At 42.7% G+C, this 19551-nt stretch overlaps 2 protein-coding genes across 13 annotated transcripts; one reads left to right on the forward strand and one right to left on the reverse strand.

The window, feature by feature from the left end:
• Positions 1–641: 641 nt before the first annotated feature.
• Positions 642–6512, forward strand: lrrc30a (leucine rich repeat containing 30a). Of its 2 annotated transcripts, XM_069512371.1 has the most exons (8): positions 642–946; positions 1386–1725; positions 2353–2484; positions 3504–3617; positions 3842–3976; positions 4098–4231; positions 5396–5444; positions 6309–6512. In XM_069512371.1, exons 2-8 carry the CDS (start codon positions 1576–1578, stop codon positions 6456–6458), a joined length of 864 nt encoding a protein of 287 aa, XP_069368472.1. In that variant the 5' UTR covers positions 642–946; positions 1386–1575; the 3' UTR covers positions 6459–6512. The 2 variants fall into 2 exon arrangements, with proteins under 2 accessions (XP_069368472.1, XP_069368473.1); XM_069512372.1 differs by lacking the exon at positions 5396–5444.
• A 310-nt stretch (positions 6513–6822) lies between these two features.
• Positions 6823–18939, reverse strand: LOC109643729 (5'-AMP-activated protein kinase subunit gamma-1-like). Of its 11 annotated transcripts, none has more exons than XM_069512263.1 (18): positions 17217–17255; positions 16813–16887; positions 15860–16459; positions 14398–14627; positions 11930–11978; positions 11357–11463; positions 11191–11272; positions 10966–11024; positions 10792–10837; positions 10655–10709; positions 10429–10555; positions 9499–9664; positions 9380–9417; positions 9131–9277; positions 8883–8976; positions 8655–8743; positions 8577–8606; positions 6823–8522 (listed from the first exon to the last, which is right to left on the reverse strand). In XM_069512263.1, exons 3-18 carry the CDS (start codon positions 16428–16430, stop codon positions 8004–8006), a joined length of 2409 nt encoding a protein of 802 aa, XP_069368364.1. In that variant the 5' UTR covers positions 16431–16459; positions 16813–16887; positions 17217–17255; the 3' UTR covers positions 6823–8003. The 11 variants fall into 11 exon arrangements, with proteins under 11 accessions (XP_069368364.1, XP_069368363.1, XP_069368362.1 ...); XM_069512262.1 differs by having other exon boundaries at positions 6823–8426; positions 8463–8522; positions 8577–8743; positions 17217–17254; XM_069512261.1 differs by having other exon boundaries at positions 6823–8426; positions 8463–8492; positions 8535–8743; positions 17217–17254.
• Positions 18940–19551: the final 612 nt, after the last annotated feature.

Here is a 19551-nt window from a genome sequence, read left to right on the forward strand (position 1 = left end):
TCGGGTGAGATGCTAAACCCTGAATGGCTCCTCACAGATGTGAATGCTCTACTTTTAAAGTTAAACGAGCAAATGTCAGAGTGAGTCCACGTGAGAAAACATCTGGAACCTTCTCAGTGAGCGAGTGGGCGTGTCTCTGAGGTTTCTAACACGTGACGTGAAACTGAAGAACACAAATGTCTCAGGATGAAGAAGAGGAGCCGTACACGTAGAAGACGAAGACGTCCACTTGGAAAGACGAGGAGGTTCCAGATGTTTTGGTGATGAGGGCCGACGCCGTGTGGACGAGCTGTAAACAACAACACTGATCTTTACACAGTTTAGACGCCATGTCCCGCCTCCTGCTGCTCTACAGGCTCCACCCCTCACCTGAATGTCCCCACATGTTCCTGTCGTTGTGTCTGACTCAGCTCATGACTGAAAACTCTTCATGTCTTCACTGCAGCTGAGTTCAGGTCCAGGTAGAGACACATGGGTCCTGCAGGTCCACTCTTCAAACCTTTACTCCAGATCTGTGTCAGAGACTGAAACTCAAAGACACAGTTACTGACGGACAGCAGCAGCTGTGTGTGTGTGTGTGTGTGTGTGTGTGTGTATGTGTGTGTGTGTGTGTGTGTGTGTGTGTGTGTGTGTGTATGTGTGTGTGTGTGTGTGTGTGTGTGTGTGTGTGTGTGTGTATGTGTGTGTGTGTGTGTGTGTGTGTTTGTGTGTCAGTGCTCGTCCTCAAATAGAGTCCTTGTTCCTCTTCTTCTTCTCTGGTTGTGAATCAGTGACAGTCGATCAGAGTCTGTCAGAAACAAATGACTCATCAATAACCTGACGGATCGATCAGCTGATCATGTGACTGTCCTTGTTTCTTGGACTGGACGTCAACTTTCATGGTGATGATTGACTGGAGGTTATTTCAGCTCCGTCTGTTTCACAACTCTGATCAGAAACTGATGAGGTAAGAAACCACAACAACACAACCACAACACAACCACAGCACTACAACAACAACAACAACCTAACCACAACACAACCACAACACTACAGCAACAACAACCTAACCACAACCTAACCACAACACAACCACAACACTACAGCAACACTACAACAACAACAACCTAACCACAACACAACCACAACAACCTAACCACAACACAACCACAACACTACAGCAACAACAACCTAACCACAACACTACAGCAACACTACAACAACAACAACCTAACCACAACACAACCACAACACTACAGCAACAACAACCTAACCACAACCTAACCACAACACAACCACAACACTACAGCAACAACAACCTAAACACAACACAACCACAACACCACTCTGTCAGCGTATGGTTTTTCTTGTTCTGTGTCATGAACATGTTTTTCTTCAACGTGCAGAATCTCACACAACAAACCTACAGCTGTGAACATCTGTAAACCTAAAGAACATAAAACAACATCTGTGGACCAGATGTTTGGTGAAGCAGCAGAATAACTTGTGGACGTCACACAGTTGACCTGAACACTAGAACCCAGAGGAACCTGTGAGAACAGTAACGTTCTGTCTCATCAGAGGACGGAGCGAGGGATGGGGGGAGCAGTGTGTAAGGAGGAGGTGAAGGAGGAGAAGAGGAGCGCTGGGAGGGAGGACAATCTGTCCTCAGCCGACAGAATCAGACGATTTATCATCAAACAGTTTGGATACAATGTCCTGAGTCTGGCTCGACGAGGACTGAAGGTACGACTCCGTCAGACTGTTAGCTTATAGCGCTGCAGCTACATCAGCTCATATTATATTATATTATATTATATTATATCATGTTATATTATATTATATTATATTATATTATATTATATTATATCATGTTATATTATATTATATTATATTATATTATAATATATTATATTATATCATATCATATTATATCATATCATATTATATTATATCATATTATATTATATTATATTATATTATATTATATCATATCATATTATATCATATCATATTATATTATATTATATTATATTATATTATATCATATCATATCATATCATATCATATCATATTATATTATATTATATCATGTTATATTATATTATATTATATTATATTATATTATATTATATTATATCATGTTATATTATATTATATTATATCATATTATATTATATCATATTATATTATATTATATTATATTATATTATATCATATCATATCATATTATATTATATTATGTGATATTATATTATATTATATATTATATCACATTATATAATGTTATATAATCAGTGGTAGCAGGAAGCAGCATGTGTGACTGTGACATCACCTCCTGCTTCTTCTTCTCTTGGTGTTTGTTGTTGTCAGGACGTCCCAGATGAATTGTGGGAGCTGTTGGAGTTGGAGAAGTTGAACTTGTCTCTGAACAGTCTGAAGGTTCTTCCTCCTCAGCTCGCTCTGCTCTCAAACCTGGTTGTTCTCAACCTGTGGGGGAACCAGGTAAACATCTGTCAGAGTTAGTGAACGAGAGGAAGAGCGAGCGCATGTCACGATAAATGACGTGCACCCAGTGTCTGTTGTCACTACTCTGACATGTTGGATTGAATGTCCACTGTAAACGTTGATCTAAATTCTAAATTAAACAGTGATGAGGTGCCACAGGGTTCTGTCCTCGGTCCTCCAACGATCTGCATATTTGTGATTCTTTCATATTCAACATTTGACACAAAATATAAAAACAGGTCTCTCTCCATTTGATTTCTCGCTGTAAAGATTCAGTTTATCTGAAGCTGTTTTCAGAATAAACTCTGGACATGTCCCTGAAATGTTCTGGAGGTTCTGTATGTGAGGAACCTGGGACATTTTCTGGAACTTTTCCTGCAGCCCCAGTAAAATGTCTGGAAAACGTCAGAAAAAAAGATGTTAAACTTTGACTTTTCCCATAATGCACCTGGCTGAGTTACCTCATAGCAGCCTGAACTGGTCTTCATGTGAATAATGGAATGATTCTTTAAACGTCTAATCACCCTCATGATAAACAAACTGAAGCCAACAGCAGAGTCGAGGTTCTAGTCCGTGTGCCCATGAGCAACCCCCCCCGGCTGCTGCTGTCTGCCTGTGTAAATAAAGGTTAAAATAAAGGTCAGAATAATCCTCCGTTAATCCTCCAGGATCCAGTTTCTGTTGCATCGTTCCTTCAACCTTCAACTGTCAAACACCAGAACAGCACAGCGACGCCCCCTGCAGGCTGCAGCTCTCATTACAGCCACAGTACAATCAATATGTTTCTATTAATAAAGACTGGAAATATGATATTTTACATGTAAAACTTCTTCATATAATAATTGGTAATTAAATACCACTGTAGATGTTTATCCTAAATTAATCAATAGTTTTATGGTGATTTTTGCTGCAATATTACTGTGCTGTTGTTGTTGTATTGTTGTGCTGTTGTTGTTGTATTGTTGTGCTGTTGTTGTCTTGTTGTGTCATTGAGTTGTTGTTGTTGTTGTGTGCAGTTGAGCAGTCTGCCGTCAGAGATCGGTCAGTTGAGGAGACTCCGAGTTTTATTTGCCTACAGAAACAGACTCACTGAAGTTCCTGAGGAGCTGGGAGCATGCACACAACTGGAGGTACGAATACACAAAAGACCACATGAAATACACAGTAAAGCACAAAAGCATCCACTTGGATCATCTGATGTTGTGAGTTAACGTCGGAGCTGTGTCACCTGTAACATGTTATTTATTTAAGGAGAATGACAAAAGAACCTTGTGGTTCTCCACAGGATGCAAGTGTGGACGAAGACTTACCTGTTAAAGTAAGACAGCTGTTTTTTGTGTTGTCTGTCTCTCAGGTGCTGAGTTTAGCCAACAACCAGCTGTCCTCGCTGCCAGTGTCTCTGTCCAATCTGACCCGACTCAGGAAACTCAACCTCAGCCATAACCACATTGCTCACATCCCGGGCTGCGTCTACAACATGAAGGCACTGGTACGTTACACAACAGTCAGAAAAAACAAACACAGCAGCTCAGTCATTCACCAGGGGGGGTCACAGAGACACTACGTAACAACCTGTTGGTTACAGTTAGTTACCTCCTCTATCACGTTAGGTGTTCCTACATCTGGCCTCTAACCATCTGGAGAACCTGGCAGAGAACATCCAGGCTCTGGTGGAACTTAAGATCCTCATTGTGGAAGGAAACAGCCTCCACTCACTGCCAAAGGCCCTCTGCTGCCTGACCAGGTAACAGACCAGGTAACTGACCAGGTAACTGACCAATTAACTGACCAGGTAACAACACTGACCAGGTAACTGACCAGGTAACTGACCAGTTAACTGACCAGGTAACTGACCAGGTAACTGACCAGGTAACAACACTGACCAGGTAACAACACTGACCAGGTAACTGACCAGGTAACAGACCAGGTAACTGACCAGGTAACAACACTGACCAGGTAACAACACTGACCAGGTAACTGACCAGGTAACAGACCAGGTAACTGACCAGGTAACTGACCAGGTAACTGACCAGTTAACTGACCAGGTAACAACACTGACCAGGTAACAACACTGACCAGGTAACTGACCAGGTAACAGACCAGGTAACTGACCAGGTAACTGACCAGGTAACTGACCAGGTAACTGACCAGGTAACAACACTGACCAGGTAACAACACTGACCAGGTAACTGACCAGGTAACTGACCAAGTAACTGATCAGGTAACAACACTTGACCAGGTAACTGACCAGGTAACTGACCAAGTAACAACACTTGACCAGGTAACTGACCAGGTAACTGACCAAGTAACAACACTGACCAGGTAAAAACACTGACCAGGTAACTGACCAGGTAACTGACCAGGTAACAACACTGACCAGGTAACTGACCAGGTAACTGACCAAGTAACTGACCAGGTAACAACACTTGACCAGGTAACTGACCAGGTAACTGACCAAGTAACTGATCAGGTAACAACACTTGACCAGGTAACTGACCAGGTAAAAACACTGACCAGGTAACAACACTAACCAGGTAAAAACACTGACCAGGTAACTGACCAGGTAACAACACTGACCAGGTAAAAACACTGACCAGGTAACTGACCAGGTAACAACACTGACCAGGTAACTGACCAGGTAACTGACCAAGTAACTGACCAGGTAACAACACTTGACCAGGTAACTGACCAGGTAAAAACACTGACCAGGTAACTGACCAGGTAACAACACTGACCAGGTAAAAACACTGACCAGGTAAAAACACTGACCAGGTAACAACACTAACCAGGTAAAAGCACTGACCAGGTAACTGACCAGGTAACAACACTGACCAGGTAACAACACTGACCAGGTAACTGACCAGGTAACAACACTTGACCAGGATTATTCTGATTGGTTCTGATCCAGGTTGGAGCTGCTGAATCTGGACTTTAATGACATTAAAGATGTTCCACAGGTAAAATAATGACAATGATGATGATGATGAAGATGATGATGATGATGGTGATGATTAAGATGATGTTGATGAAGATGGTGATGATGATGTTGATGAAGATGGTGATGATGATGTTGATGATGATGATGAAGATGATGATGATGATTAAGATGATGTTGATGAAGATGGTGATGATGATGTTGATGATGATGATGATGGTGATGAAGATGATGATGTTGATGATGATGATATGAAGATGAGGATGGTGATGATGATGAAGATGATGGTGATGAAGATGATGATGATTAAGATGATGGTGATGAAGATGATGATGATTAAGATGATGGTGATGATGATGTTGATGATGATGATATGAAGATGAGGATGGTGATGATGATGAAGATGATGGTGATGATGATGAAGATGATGGTGAGGATGATGAAGATGATGGTGATGAAGATGATGGTGATGATGATGATGGTGATGAAGATGATGGTGATGATGATGATGATGGTGATGAAGATGATGGTGATGATGGTGATGAAGATGATGGTGAGGATGATGAAGATAATGGTGATGAAGATGATGGTGATGAAGATGATGATTAAGATGATGGTGATGATGATGAAGATGATGGTGATGATGATGATGAAGATGGTGATGAAGATGATGGTGAGGATGATGAAGATGATGGTGATGAAGATGATGGTGATGAAGATGATGGTGATGATGATGATGGTGATGAAGATGATGGTGATGATGATGATGATGGTGATGAAGATGATGGTGATGATGGTGATGAAGATGATGGTGAGGATGATGATGGTGATGAAGATGATGGTGAGGATGATGATGATGATGGTGATGAAGAAGTGTTGTGTTCAGGAGATGCATCGGTTGTGTCGTCTGGAGAAGTTGGCGTGTCATCCTCTGGATAAAGGTCTTCACATCGTCCACAATCCGCTGCTGAAGCCGGTGAAGGAGGTTCTGGAGGAGGGACTCCCCGCCCTCTTCACCTACCTGAGAGCTGGGTAGAGGGCGTGGCTATGATGAGGTCACTGAAAAATAAACATCTCTGTAGAAAACAAAGGGTTATTTCAATTGAATCTTTTTTTTATATGGAACTAAACAATTAATATTGTCAAACAATTTTACATGGACTTCAACTTAGTGTGTGTGTGTGTGTGTGTGAATATGTTGAAACAATATGAGGGTTTTTGTTTCGTACGATAAATTTTCATTTATTTCTTAGTATACATCTTTTGTTGTTCTATACAATAGTATTTGTTTCTTACTACACTAAAACAATATTTTGGTTATTGCTAAATAATATTATTTGGTCTTACTATACAATATATTTTCAATATACATTTTTGTTATTACATATAATAAACAAGCATTTGTCCATTTTAATTATAATTTATTGGTGAAGTTCATAAAGACACAAAGAATGTGTGTTTGCATTTGATCCACAAATACAAACAGAAGAACGAGAATAATGAAATAAAACAGAGTTTGTGCAGTGAAATGAAATATTTCTGTGGAAGAAGTGAAATATTGAAGAATTAAACATTAACACAGATTCACCTGAACGCAGCTGCTGGCTTCAAATGAAAGTCAAACTTAAACATGATGTAGAAAAATTAAAATCATCATCATCAATCAGAACATTTATGAAAACAGAACTTTCAGAATAAAACAATCAGAATTCAGTTCATCTCCATGGAGATGCCTCAGTCTGACTTTAGTGCCGGTACAGATATAACTTGATGACAGAGAAGACATCATGCTTTAACATAAAATACTACATTTCCCAGAAGCCCCATGGGGTCATTTTAGGAAAGATTTTAAAAGGAGGCAATTTAGGAGAAAAGGGTTCAGGAGGTGATCAGGTTGATTCAAATCTGAACACAACAAAATATATAAACACAATAATTTAACAATAAAATCTTTCAGATTTATTTTAAAGGTTACAAGATTTTTAATCTCTATAAAACACAGGTCATGACTCATACGTGACACACACGACAGAATCGTTGGATTCATCTGGAAGAAAAGAATTCAGTGATTTAAATCTCTCCACCAATCAGAAGCTACCAATGACAACAACATGACCCGCCCCTTTATGGTGTCACAAAGATCAATGAAATTAAATCAAATAGATTATTGTTTATACAGTACTTTTATTCTGAAACCTTCGTTCATCATACTTAAAGTTTCATGGCTCAATGTGTACATGTATGATGTGTGTACATGTATGATGTGTGTACATGTATGATGTGTTTACATGTATGATGTGTTTACATGTATGATGTATGATGTTGCTCCTTGAGACAAACTGTGATTGATTGATGATGTCTGATGTTCAGAGACAATGAAAATCCATCTTTTCTTCTACACTCCTCCCCTCAGAGACCAGCAAAGATCTGATTGGCTCAAACACACCTCAGCCCCGCCCTCAGAATGTCGACCAATGAATCACAGTCTCAAGCCTCTCTGGCCAATCACAGGTCAGCCTCCTCCTCCTCTTCTTCTTCTGTGGTTACAGGCGAGTTGGTCGAGTCCAGCGAGATGATGATGTCACGCTGCCTCCCCCTCCTCTTCTTCACCTTCACCATCATTTGACTCCACCTCTCCTCCCCCCTCTTCTTCACCTCCTTCATCTTCCTCCTCTGCATTCTCTCCACCCACCCCCCCCTTTCCCTCATCCCCTGCTTCACCTCCTCCTCCATCTGTCTCCTCCTTCTCTCCCGCCACCTCTTCTCCTCCCACTTCCTCGTCCTGCCTCTCTTCGTCCTCTCCTTCACCTCTTCCTCCTCCATTCTCCTTTTCTACTGTCTCCTGCCCAGCTCCTCCCTCCTCCTCCTCATTCACCTCCTCCTTCTCTCCTTCCTCTGTCTCCCTCTGCTGGCAGGTCTCTGTCTCTATTTCTTTACCTGAGTCCTGGTCCAGATCAAGTTTTTTTTTTGTCTCTGTCTCTATGTGAAATTCTTGATCCTGATCCTGGACCTGGACCTGATCCTGATCCTGATCCTGGACCTGATCCTGATCCTGGACCTGATCCTGATCCTGATCCTGGACCTGATCCTGGACCTGATCCTGGTCCTGGACCTGATCCTGGCCCTGATCCTGATCCTGGACCTGGTCCTGGACCTGATCCTGGCCCTGGATTTTATCCTGGACCTGATCCTGATCCTGGACCTGATCCTGATCCTGGACCTGATCCTGGACCTGATCCTGGTCTTGATCCAGTCCTGTCTCTGGCTGTGACGAGTCCAGAGTTGTCTGCTGAGACGGAAGAGACTCTTTCCTCCCAAGACCTGCAGACAGTTTACATTCAACTTTAAATACATCAACCTTCAAAATAAGAAGAGGCCTGAGGTCAGAGGTCACAGCTGTGTGTGTGTTTGTTTGTGTGTGTTTGTTTGTGTGTGTTTGTGTGTGTGTTTGTGTGTGTACCTGCAGGGGTTAATACAAGTGCCTGCAGGATGTCGGAGAGAGAGACGATGCCGATGATACGAGACTCGTCATCAACAACAACCAGCCTGTGAACCTGCAACACACACACACACACACACACACACACACACACACACACACACAGCATGTTAGAAGTTGTCTATCTATTAACTTTTCAATCATTCACCATTAATCTTTAAACCGTCTGTGTGTGTGTGGGTGTGTGTGTGTGTGTGTGTGTGTGTTACCTCAGCCTTCACGATTCGGTCCACTATCGTTTCCAGTGTTTCCAGTTTGTTGCACTTCATGACTCCTTCAAAGTACTGAGATCTGTGTCTGAGTGCCTGAGTCACTGTCACGTCCAGGTTGTTGTACGTTTTCTCTGCTGCCAGGTTCTGTTCTCACACACACACACACACACACAGACACACACACAGACACGTTGAGTTGACCACCTCGTTATCTCTGCACCGTTACCTTGGAAACCATGTACTCACAATCACGTCGAACTTGGAGTAGATGTCCACGACTTTACCTGTGAACAGATCAGACGACACGTTTCTCTGACTGTGCCACTTCCACCCCCCCACATTAAATGAAACAGAGCAGTGGTTACCATGGTGATCCACGACTGGCAGGGCGGAGACGCGGCGGTGTGTGAAGACAGACAGCGCAGTGATGAGGGGCGTGTCAGGGTGGATGAAGGCAATGTTAGCGTACGTCCCAACGCCGAGTTCCTCCAGAGTCTGATTCATGAAGGCAGGCATGGGCATCTCACACACCTACACACACACACAGAGACACACACACACACACACACACACCCTGTAGGTCGTATTGATTCATGTATTGATTGATGTTTTAGATGTTTTGAAGTATTGATTAATGTTTTGATTGATGTTTTAGATGTTTTGATGTATTGATTAATGTTTTGATTAATGTTTTAGATGTTTTGAAGTATTGATTGATGTTTTAGATGTTTTGATGTATTGATTAATGTTTTGATTGATGTTTTGAAGTATTGATTGATGTTTTAGATGTTTTGATGTATTGATTAATGTTTTGATTGATGTTTTAGATGTTTTGATGTATTGATTAATGTTTTGATTGATGTTTTAGATGTTTTGATTGATGTTTTGAAGTATTGACTGATGTTTTAGATGTTTTGATGTATTGATTAATGTTTTAGATGTTTTGATGTATTGATTGATGTTTTAGATGTTTTGATGTATTGATTAATGTTTTGATTGATGTTTTAGATGTTTTGAAGTATTGATTGATGTTTTAGATGTTTTGATGTATTGATTAATGTTTTGATTGATGTTTTAGATGTTTTGATTGATGTTTTGAAGTATTGATTGATGTTTTAGATGTTTTGATGTATTGATTAATGTTTTGATTGATGTTTTAGATGTTTTAGATGTTTTGAAGTATTGATTGATGTTTTAGATGTTTTGATTGATGTTTTGAAGTATTGATTGATGTTTTAGATGTTTTGATGTATTGATTGATGTACTGATGCTTTGATGAAGTGTAGTTTACTCACAAACAGCTGCAGGAACTTGAGGATCCTCTTGTGTGTCAGAATGTAGAGAGCGTTCCCGCTCACCGGGTCGATGACAGGAAGTCGATGGATTTTATTTTTTATAAGCGAGTACACTGCGTCAAATATACTGACACACAGACACACACAGACACACACAGTTCAGTGCTGCCTTTTCTTCTCTCAGTTAATTTTCAGATCGTAATAATTTATTCATGTCTCTAGATACCTGGCGTCAGGTGAGATGTGGACCAGCGGTTTGAAGGTCTCCTGCAGGTACAGCTCTGTCAACATGAACATAAGTGTAATTATTCACATGTCAGTTGTCATTTCACTGATCATGAAGAGAAGATAAAGACCTGTCACCTCTCCACGTCTCGATCTTATGTTCCTCCAGCTCGTAGATCTGAACCTGATGAGACACCAGACCACACTGCTCACACCTGAACACCACCATGAGTGTGTGTGTGTTAGAGTGTGAGTGTGTTACAGTGTATCTGTGTGTTGCAGTGTGTGTGTTTGTGTTACAGTGTGTGTTACCATGGGGGATTTGTAGTATCTGGTCAGGATGTTGATAAAGTCTGTGATCGTCAACATCCCTGAACAACAAAGAGAGATCAATGATTGTCCACAGGAAAAAAGAGTTAAACACAAAGTGCGTGTGTGTAATTACTGCTAAATATAAACATGTGCTATTTATGAATATTGTAACAGGCTGGCTAGACGATGAAACACACACACACACACACACACACACAGTCTTACCTACAAAGCTCTGTTTCTTGCTCTCCCACAGTGGAGCAGCTCTCACTCCGTTTGCCACAAGAGCAAAAAACGCTTTCTTCACCTGAAACAACAACAACAACAACAACAATAATAATAATAACAATAGAAAAAACCAATAATAACAATGTCGGTGTGTGTTGCTGACCTGCAGCGTCGTGTCGAACACCACCAGTTTGGAGCTGGTCGGGATGATGTCATAACACCTGTGACACTTCATGAATCTCATGTAAATGTCTCGCTCCGACTCCAACGCTGCAAAAACACAAACACACAAACACAGACACACAAAAACACACACCAGGGAGAGAGAGTGAGACCAAACAGTGGCAGTGATGCTTGTTCGCCCTTCAGATTATCATCCTAGTATTAACAACTGTGTGTGTGTGTGTGTGTGTGTGTTGATCGTTTGCTGGTTGCCATGGTGACTTCAACACTTATTGGCCAAGCTTGTCTCTAAGCGTGTTGCTGTGACTACAGAACAGCTGATGGTTGGCAGGTATTGATTTCAAGTTGCAAAGCATCCTGGGAACAATATCATGTGTTGTAGCAGGGGTCTGACAGAAAGGAAGCACACAACTCTATGACCCTTCAGAATAAAAGTCTAGTTATTGTAGATTTTTCTTAATCTACAGACTCAAACCATCAGTGTGTGTGTTTGTGATGAATCCGTCACTGAAATAGTCCTCAACAGTTTCCTCAGAGTAAATATTTGTGTTACCAGCATCGTCAGGGTCCGGCTGCTCCGACATGTCGTCTGCGACCTCCACCTGCCGACAACACAAGAGACGTGTCAGTCGGTTCCTCCTTGTCTGCTCGGTCTGAACACGTCTGATCATGGAAACATTTCCTACAGATTCATGTCAACACTGGCGCTGAGTGAGTCAGAGACAAGAGTGAAACAATTCACATGTCAAACTCTTCAGGATCATTTTCATCATCAGACTAACTAGTAAGTTAGTTAGTTAGTTAGTTAGTTCAAACCAACAGAAGGAGCATTTCATACTATTTACAGGAAGTATTTCAGTGTGTGAGCAGTCTTCGTTCATGTGTTTATTTAAGTCACTTAAAACACGAACATCAATAAAAGTCATCCACCATCATCACCAAGCCACTATCTTCTTCATCTTCTTCATCATCTTCATCATCTTCATCTTCTACTGCACTGATTCTCAGGCACATGAATTTAAACCTCAGATCACTGACCAACTGACTCATTGATTGATTAACTGACTGATTGATTAATTGACTCATTAAATGATTAACTGACTCATTAATTTATTAACTGACTCATTGATTGATTAATTGACTCATTGACTAATTGATTGATTAACTGACTAATTAATTGATTAACTGACTAATTGATTGATTAACTGACTCATTAATTGACTAACTGGCTGATTGATTGCTGGATTAACTGACTCATTGATTGATTCATTGATTGATTAACTGATGGTGAACACACTGTGACTGGTTCTTCCATCATTATCTGACTTCAGGTGAGTGGGCGCGGCCTCCAGCAGGAGACACTTAACGGATCTTTCGGTGTCGTTAAATAATTCGGTGATGGAACCGCTGCCGAACGTCAGATGAATGTGTTGCCATGGAGACGCCGCAGCGGCAGCCGCCTGTGTGGTACTGTGATGACGTCATAGCGGTTTGCGTGATAAATGTGCAGGTTCGTGAAGCGGCTTCGGGGTGACAGGACGTTAGCTAACAGCTAGCACCTACTTCACATCCAGCCGCTGCTCTGTGCTGTCCCCGGGACCGAGGGCTCTCCTCACGGCTTCATGTCGACTCTCTGCCCGGGAGGAGGGAGCCGATGGGCCGGGGAACGCTCGTCCTCTGCGGGCTCCGGTCTCCGCTTTCCGCCGCTCGGTTCCACGTTAAAAAGGCGGAGACCACCGGAGCCGCAACCACAAGCTAATGCAGCTAACAGATGGGGCTTCCGGTCAGACACTTCACAATAAAACCTCAAGTGAAACTGATTCAAAAGTCAAATTTGAATTAAATCGTTTTTAAAGGTTAAAAACACGAAGATCAATAAAAGTCATAATTCATGACTTACTTAATATAAATAAACTACACTCACTTCACATAGTAAATCAATTTTTAATTTGAAATAATTACCTAGATATTTTATTTAGTCGATTTTGTCTTTTATCCATTAATTTACCAATTTCCTGTCTTTGATCGAACTAATTGTTAAAATGTAGAAACCTCTTCTCATCGATTTAGAACCAAATAAAAAGTGGGAACTTAAATTTGGTTTTAAATCATGTTTCATCTGCAAGATTTCATGTCCACATAAAAACAGGAAGAAAATATCTAATCTGTTAATTTCCCTCATTTCATTCACAAATCAAACATCAAGTTAAATAAATGTTGAAAGATTTTTCTGTCATTCAGCTCGTTCTTATCTCTCTGATGTTTGTTCAAGTGTTTCTGATCAGTGTGCACTCGAGCGAGCTTCCTTTAATCGACCGTCCTCCCATCTTCACCAGGACACTCAACTGAGACTGTCCTCCTGTCTCTGAGCAACTTCACACTGCTCGAGCCTCTCGCTCCTCTGTCCTCATCCTCAGACCTTTCTGCTGCATTTGACACAGTGAACCACCAGATCCTTATTTCCTCCCTTGAGGAACTGGATGTCTCAGGCTCTGAAACACAGGTGGCAGCATGAATGTCTTCCTGTCGGACGGACATCTCTCAGTGGACGTCTGCACACCACCTGAAAATCAACCTTGACAAGAACTAACTTGTTCTTACTTACTTTTTCTTCCCAAAAATAAAAACTAGAACTCTAGAACTTTGTAGTTTGTCTTGAAGCTGGTGAACGGACTTGATGCTTGTTGTGGTTTGTTCCGTCATGGTTGATGAACTTATTGTGAATGAAATGTGAAGTTTGGTTAATTTGTTATTTGATGATATAAAAACGGGCTGAGACGTCATGATTGACAGCTGACACTGACTCAGGATTGGTTGCGAGCACCTGGATTCCACCGCGCCACGATCACATGACATCATCAGCGGACGATGGCTGCGGTTCTTAGCTCCATTAGAATCTTTGTTTACAGCCTGTGGTTGAACCGGGACCAATCAGAGGCCTCAGGTGTTGCTTCCCTGACGTGGCTCAAGTAAACAACACAGACACAACAAGATGAAAAAACATGGAGGACCCTCACTCACCAGCCTTCTGACAGGAAGAGGCGGAGCCAGAGGAGGATCCGGCTGCCTGCAACAGGAGGAGGAGGTGGAGGAGAAGAGCTGTCCCGTGTCAGGCGGTGAGGAGAAGGAGCGCAGCCTCCTGGTCTCTGGACGTCTCGGCTCCGTCAGGTACGTCTCCAGATGGAAGACACTGACCTCCTCCTGATGAAGGGGGGGTGGAGCAGGAGGAGGGGGGAAGCAGAGGCTGTGGGCTGAGAGGAGGAGAGGAAGAGGATAGAAGAGGAGGAGGAGAGGAAGAGGATAGAAGAGGAGGAGGAGAGAAAGATTTTAGTCTTAAATCAATCTTCAGGAGGTGAAAGCATGAACAGAAATATAAAGAATTTAAATCTGATAATGGAACTTTTACTTTAATAAAGGATATCGAGTACTTCATTATCCCCTCTGTCTCTGAAGCTGTTTACATCCATGAACTAAAGTCAGAACATGTTCCTCACATGTTCCTGACATGTTCTGTATATGAGGACACATGTCTGAGTCAGAGTCTCTGGACGTTCTGGATCTTCTCCTGCAGCCTCTAGTGAAACATCTGGAACCTTCTCAGTGAGCGAGTGGGCGTGTCTCTGAGGTTTCTAACACGTGACGGACGTGAAACTGAAGAACACAAATGTCTCAGGATGAAGAAGAGGAGCCGTACACGTAGAAGACGAAGACGTGGAAAGACGAGGAGGTTCCAGATGTTTTGGTGATGAGGGCCGACGCCGTGTGGACGAGCTGTAAACAACAACACTGATCTTTACACAGTTTAGACGTCATGTCCCGCCTCCTGCTGCTCTACAGGCTCCACCCCTCACCTGAATGTCCTCACATGTTCCTGTTGTTGTGAACGAGTCGACAATCTGCTACACACACTGACTACACAACATGACTACACAACTACAAAACATGTCTACACAACATGACTACACAACATGACCACACAACATGTCTACACAACATGACTACACAAGTCTACACAACATGTCCACACAACATGACCACACAACATGTCTACACACACATGACTACACAACAAGTCCACACAACATGACTACAGTGTAGTCATGTTGTGTGTTTGTGCACATTCATCAGAGGTTTGAGGTCATGTCAAGGCTGCAGAGATACAGAGACGCCACGAGAACACAACAACTGTTGATTGGTCTGTGTGTGTGTGTGTGTGTGTGTGTGGTTGTGTGTGTGTGTGGTTGTGGTTGTGTGTGTGTGTGTGTGTTGTTAACACTGAATCAGTTTGTTGCTCTCTGATAAAACTGTGATTACAGTCTGACTGCAGCTCAGTGACTTCACAAACACCCAGACTATGTCTCTACAACTGAACGTCTCTGAGTCTTTGACTCTACGAGTCTCGGACCCTCAGACTCTATGGCTGAGTGGCAGCTCTACCAGGTGAGCTGTCCACCGCCCAAGTCCCTGTCATCTTTTGACTTACTATTGTCCAAAGGTCTGATGGGTTCTGATGTCCCTGCCATCATCTGTCCCTCCCTGTCCGCGCTGGAGGACGTCCTTCGTCCCGTGCGTCTCTGCAGCAGCTCCCTCCTCTTCCTGCCAGACAGAGGAAGAAGTTGGATGTACAGAATGCTGCAGGGTTCTGACCGCCGTCTCAGCGTCCCTCTATCTGCCTCCTTCTGCCTTCTGTCCATCTGTCCTCCTTCTCTGTCCTCCGCCATGATCCATGAAGCAGACTTCCTCCTTCCTTTCCCTCTGCCCATCTCTGTCTTCTTCCTGTCTTTCCTGTCCTCCTCGTCCATGTTGGATTCAGACTTCCTTCTTTCTTTCTTCCGCATCCTCTCGCTCGTCTTCTCTTCCATCTTTTGAAAGTCCTCTGTCTGTCCGCAGGGTTCAGACTTCCTCCTCAGCATGAGTCTGTCTGTCCTGTCTGTCTGCCTCTCCTCCTTGTCCTTCTCTTCTGCTCCGCAGGGTTCACTCCTCCTCCTTCCAATCCATCGCTCCCTCTCCTTCCATTTCCTCAGCATCAGGCCGCTCAGACGCTTCATCCCCATGAAATCACTTTTTTATAAATCCACAGAAACTGAAATGAAATAAGAGCAGAAGTCTTCAGAAGATCAAAGACCAGATCAAAAGGATTCTGTGGAACAATGTTCATTGTTATTTAAACTTGTTTAAATTCATATGTTGACCGGATGAAACTAATGTGAATAAATGTTGAGTCAAACTGAATTAATCAGTGAGATTAAACCACTAATATCCCCGTGAACATAGAATCCATTTAACCTCAGCAGCCACCAATCCTGTGGCTGCTCAGCTATAAACCCTGTTCTGATTGGCTGCTGCAAGAAGTGAGTCGTTTTGATGAAAAGTTTCAAATAAAGTTCATTTGATAATAAAGTCTCTTTTCTTTTCTAATTAAATAAGAAAACAAACCTGAAAGAAAGACGACGTCAGACGCTGCTTCACTTCCTCCAAATAAAAAATAAAAATCCTCCACGAGATTCCAACCTGTCGATCGGACGGAGATCAGGTGATCAAGTGATCAGGTGACAATTCAAAGTCTGTTGGACGATCAGAGTGTTTTCACAGCAGCAGAGTCCTGAGAGAGTTTCAGCCCTGAAGAGTATCACTGCTGAGTGTGTGTGTGTGTGTGTGTGGCCTCTTGCCACACCCCCCTTGTCTACACTGTAAAATGTCAACTATAGAATCACATCAGGCTGATGAAGAAGAGAGAACGAAGAAACTGAATCTGTTTTCATACAAGAACTGAACCACGCCCCTCACACACACACACACTCACACACACACACACACACACACACACACACACACAGTACCTCTAGCCTTGTCTCTCTTGTTTCGTGTGAACAGTTTGATGGTGACGGGGGGCAAGGGTTGATGGTTCAAGTCCCTGGAGGCCGACCTGAAGATCCCACTGAAGCTCAGCCTGAAACGCGTGTACACGCGCGCGCACGCACGCACGCACACACACACACACACACACACACACACACACACACACACACACATTATTCTTCTTCTACTGATTCTCCTTCCTGCGGGTCCAGGTGAGTTTACCTGCGTGGAGTTCTGAGCGGGGCGTCGTGTTGTGGTCCAGTCTGGTTGAAGATAGTTTTCGAGGAGCTGGATGAGGGACGATGGAGGAGACTTCTGGTAGAGTGGCACAGAGGCTCCCCCTATAGGACGACAGCAGAGTATTCAACCAGTTAATACAATAAAGAGAACACATTGACCTGAAACAGATTTTTAATGTTATTCACTTCTTACTCCGTCAGCTCTACTCAATGAAAACACAGTTTCACCACCAGGTGGCAGCACACCAGAGATGTTTTACCTTCCTGCCTCCTTCGCTCCCCGCTCCCGCCGGATCTCCCTCCAGGAAGCTCATCACTAACACGCCCAGATCCTGAGCACGGAAACATTCATAGGAAACAGATCGTTAAAAAAGGGCGGTTCCAGTTTTTTAATAAAAGTAACGTCCAATGGTTGCAGGTGGGCGTGTCCTCGAGCTCTCAATCAGGCTCCACCCCCTGCTCCTCTAAATATGGTCATTTCTGGTTTCAAAAAACCAAGATGGCGCTGAACGAAATGTCAAACTGAGGCAGCGGTGACGTTATGGTGACGATGATCAGGTTAGTGTGACAGGTTGGAATTCTCTCCTCACACTTATCTCACGTCTGACGATCTGACGATCTGACGATCTGATGATCTGATGATCTGACGATCAACTGAACAACTTCCGTTTGTTTCAGTTTAGTTTTTTCAAGTTCACTTTAAACTGATGATGTCCAAGATCAAAGGGATGTGATGATGTCACCAGGTTGCCCACAGACGCTGAATATTTCTGACATTACGAGAGAAGACGTGACAGACAGACAGACAGACAGATAGATAGACAGACAGATAACTTTATTCATCCCCAAAGGGAAATTAAGTCGTCATAGCAGCCGGTATATTTGAATAAAATAAATATTGAGGTAGAAAGAATAAAAACAGGAACACAAGATGAATTGGTAGATAAGATAACGTGCAGTGGCAATATGATGGTAATGTTATTGTTAGACAGTATATAAAAATAGTACAGTGTATATATATATATATATAGTATATAATATAACATAATATATATTTATATAGATAGTAATTATACCAATATAATAGCAGTATATATAATAATAATAATAATAGTAGTAATAAGGTTGAAGGTTTTGATGTTTGAATGGTTGAGGTGAGTTATTATCGATCAAACCCCGAATATTGTGAAAATGTTGGAGAAATGAACCTATGAAGGAAAACAGCCGCGTGACCTGTGAATCAACGTTTCAATAATTTAAAGCAGCAGAGGAACTTACTGTTTCTCAGCTGATGTGTTTCCACCACAGACTGTGACCTCCTCTTCCTCTCTGGCGTTGGAGATTCTTCACACGTCCACAAATCTGCCCACAACCTGGCGGGCGTGGATCTGCTGCCACCAGCTGAGAGAACCGAAGAGAGCGCTCGCCGGACGCCACCAGGCTTCCTCCGGCCGTCAGCATCCAAACTGCACACTGCAATTATACAAGCTGAGGTGGAGCCTCCTCTCCTGTTGCATCATGGGACAGTTTGTGGGATAAACATAGACCTCTATGTGACAGACTATCGTGAACATCTGCTGAGGCAACAACATGAGTGAAACCAAACACTGTGAGAAGATCCTGCTGCTGAACCAGCGTCTGTTTCACCTGAGACTGAAGATTCGTTTCTCCATCGATCAGCTGATCAACTTCAGTTCTGTCGTCACATCAGAAACATCACCAAGACTGAATCTGGTCACGGGTCAGTTACAGGCTGCGGCTCTGACATGAGCTCCGTTACATGTGAATAAACATGTGAATAAACATGTGAATAAACATGTGAATAAACATGTGGAGCAGCTCAGAGGTCACCACAGGTCAGTTTCCTGTGAGTCAGAGATCAGGGTTTAATCACCACCACCATCACACAGGAGTCTGGTTACCATGGGAACGACTTGGTTTTAGGGTTATTGTGTGTGGTCTTCTGTCCCCACACACACACACACACACACACACACACACACACACACACACACACACACACACACACACACACACACACACACAGAGTGGTGACTATGAGACAAATCAGATCTGA

The sequence above is a fragment of the Paralichthys olivaceus genome, chromosome 17 (genome assembly GCF_024713975.1).
Source record: "Paralichthys olivaceus isolate ysfri-2021 chromosome 17, ASM2471397v2, whole genome shotgun sequence".
NCBI lineage: Eukaryota > Metazoa > Chordata > Actinopteri > Pleuronectiformes > Paralichthyidae > Paralichthys > Paralichthys olivaceus.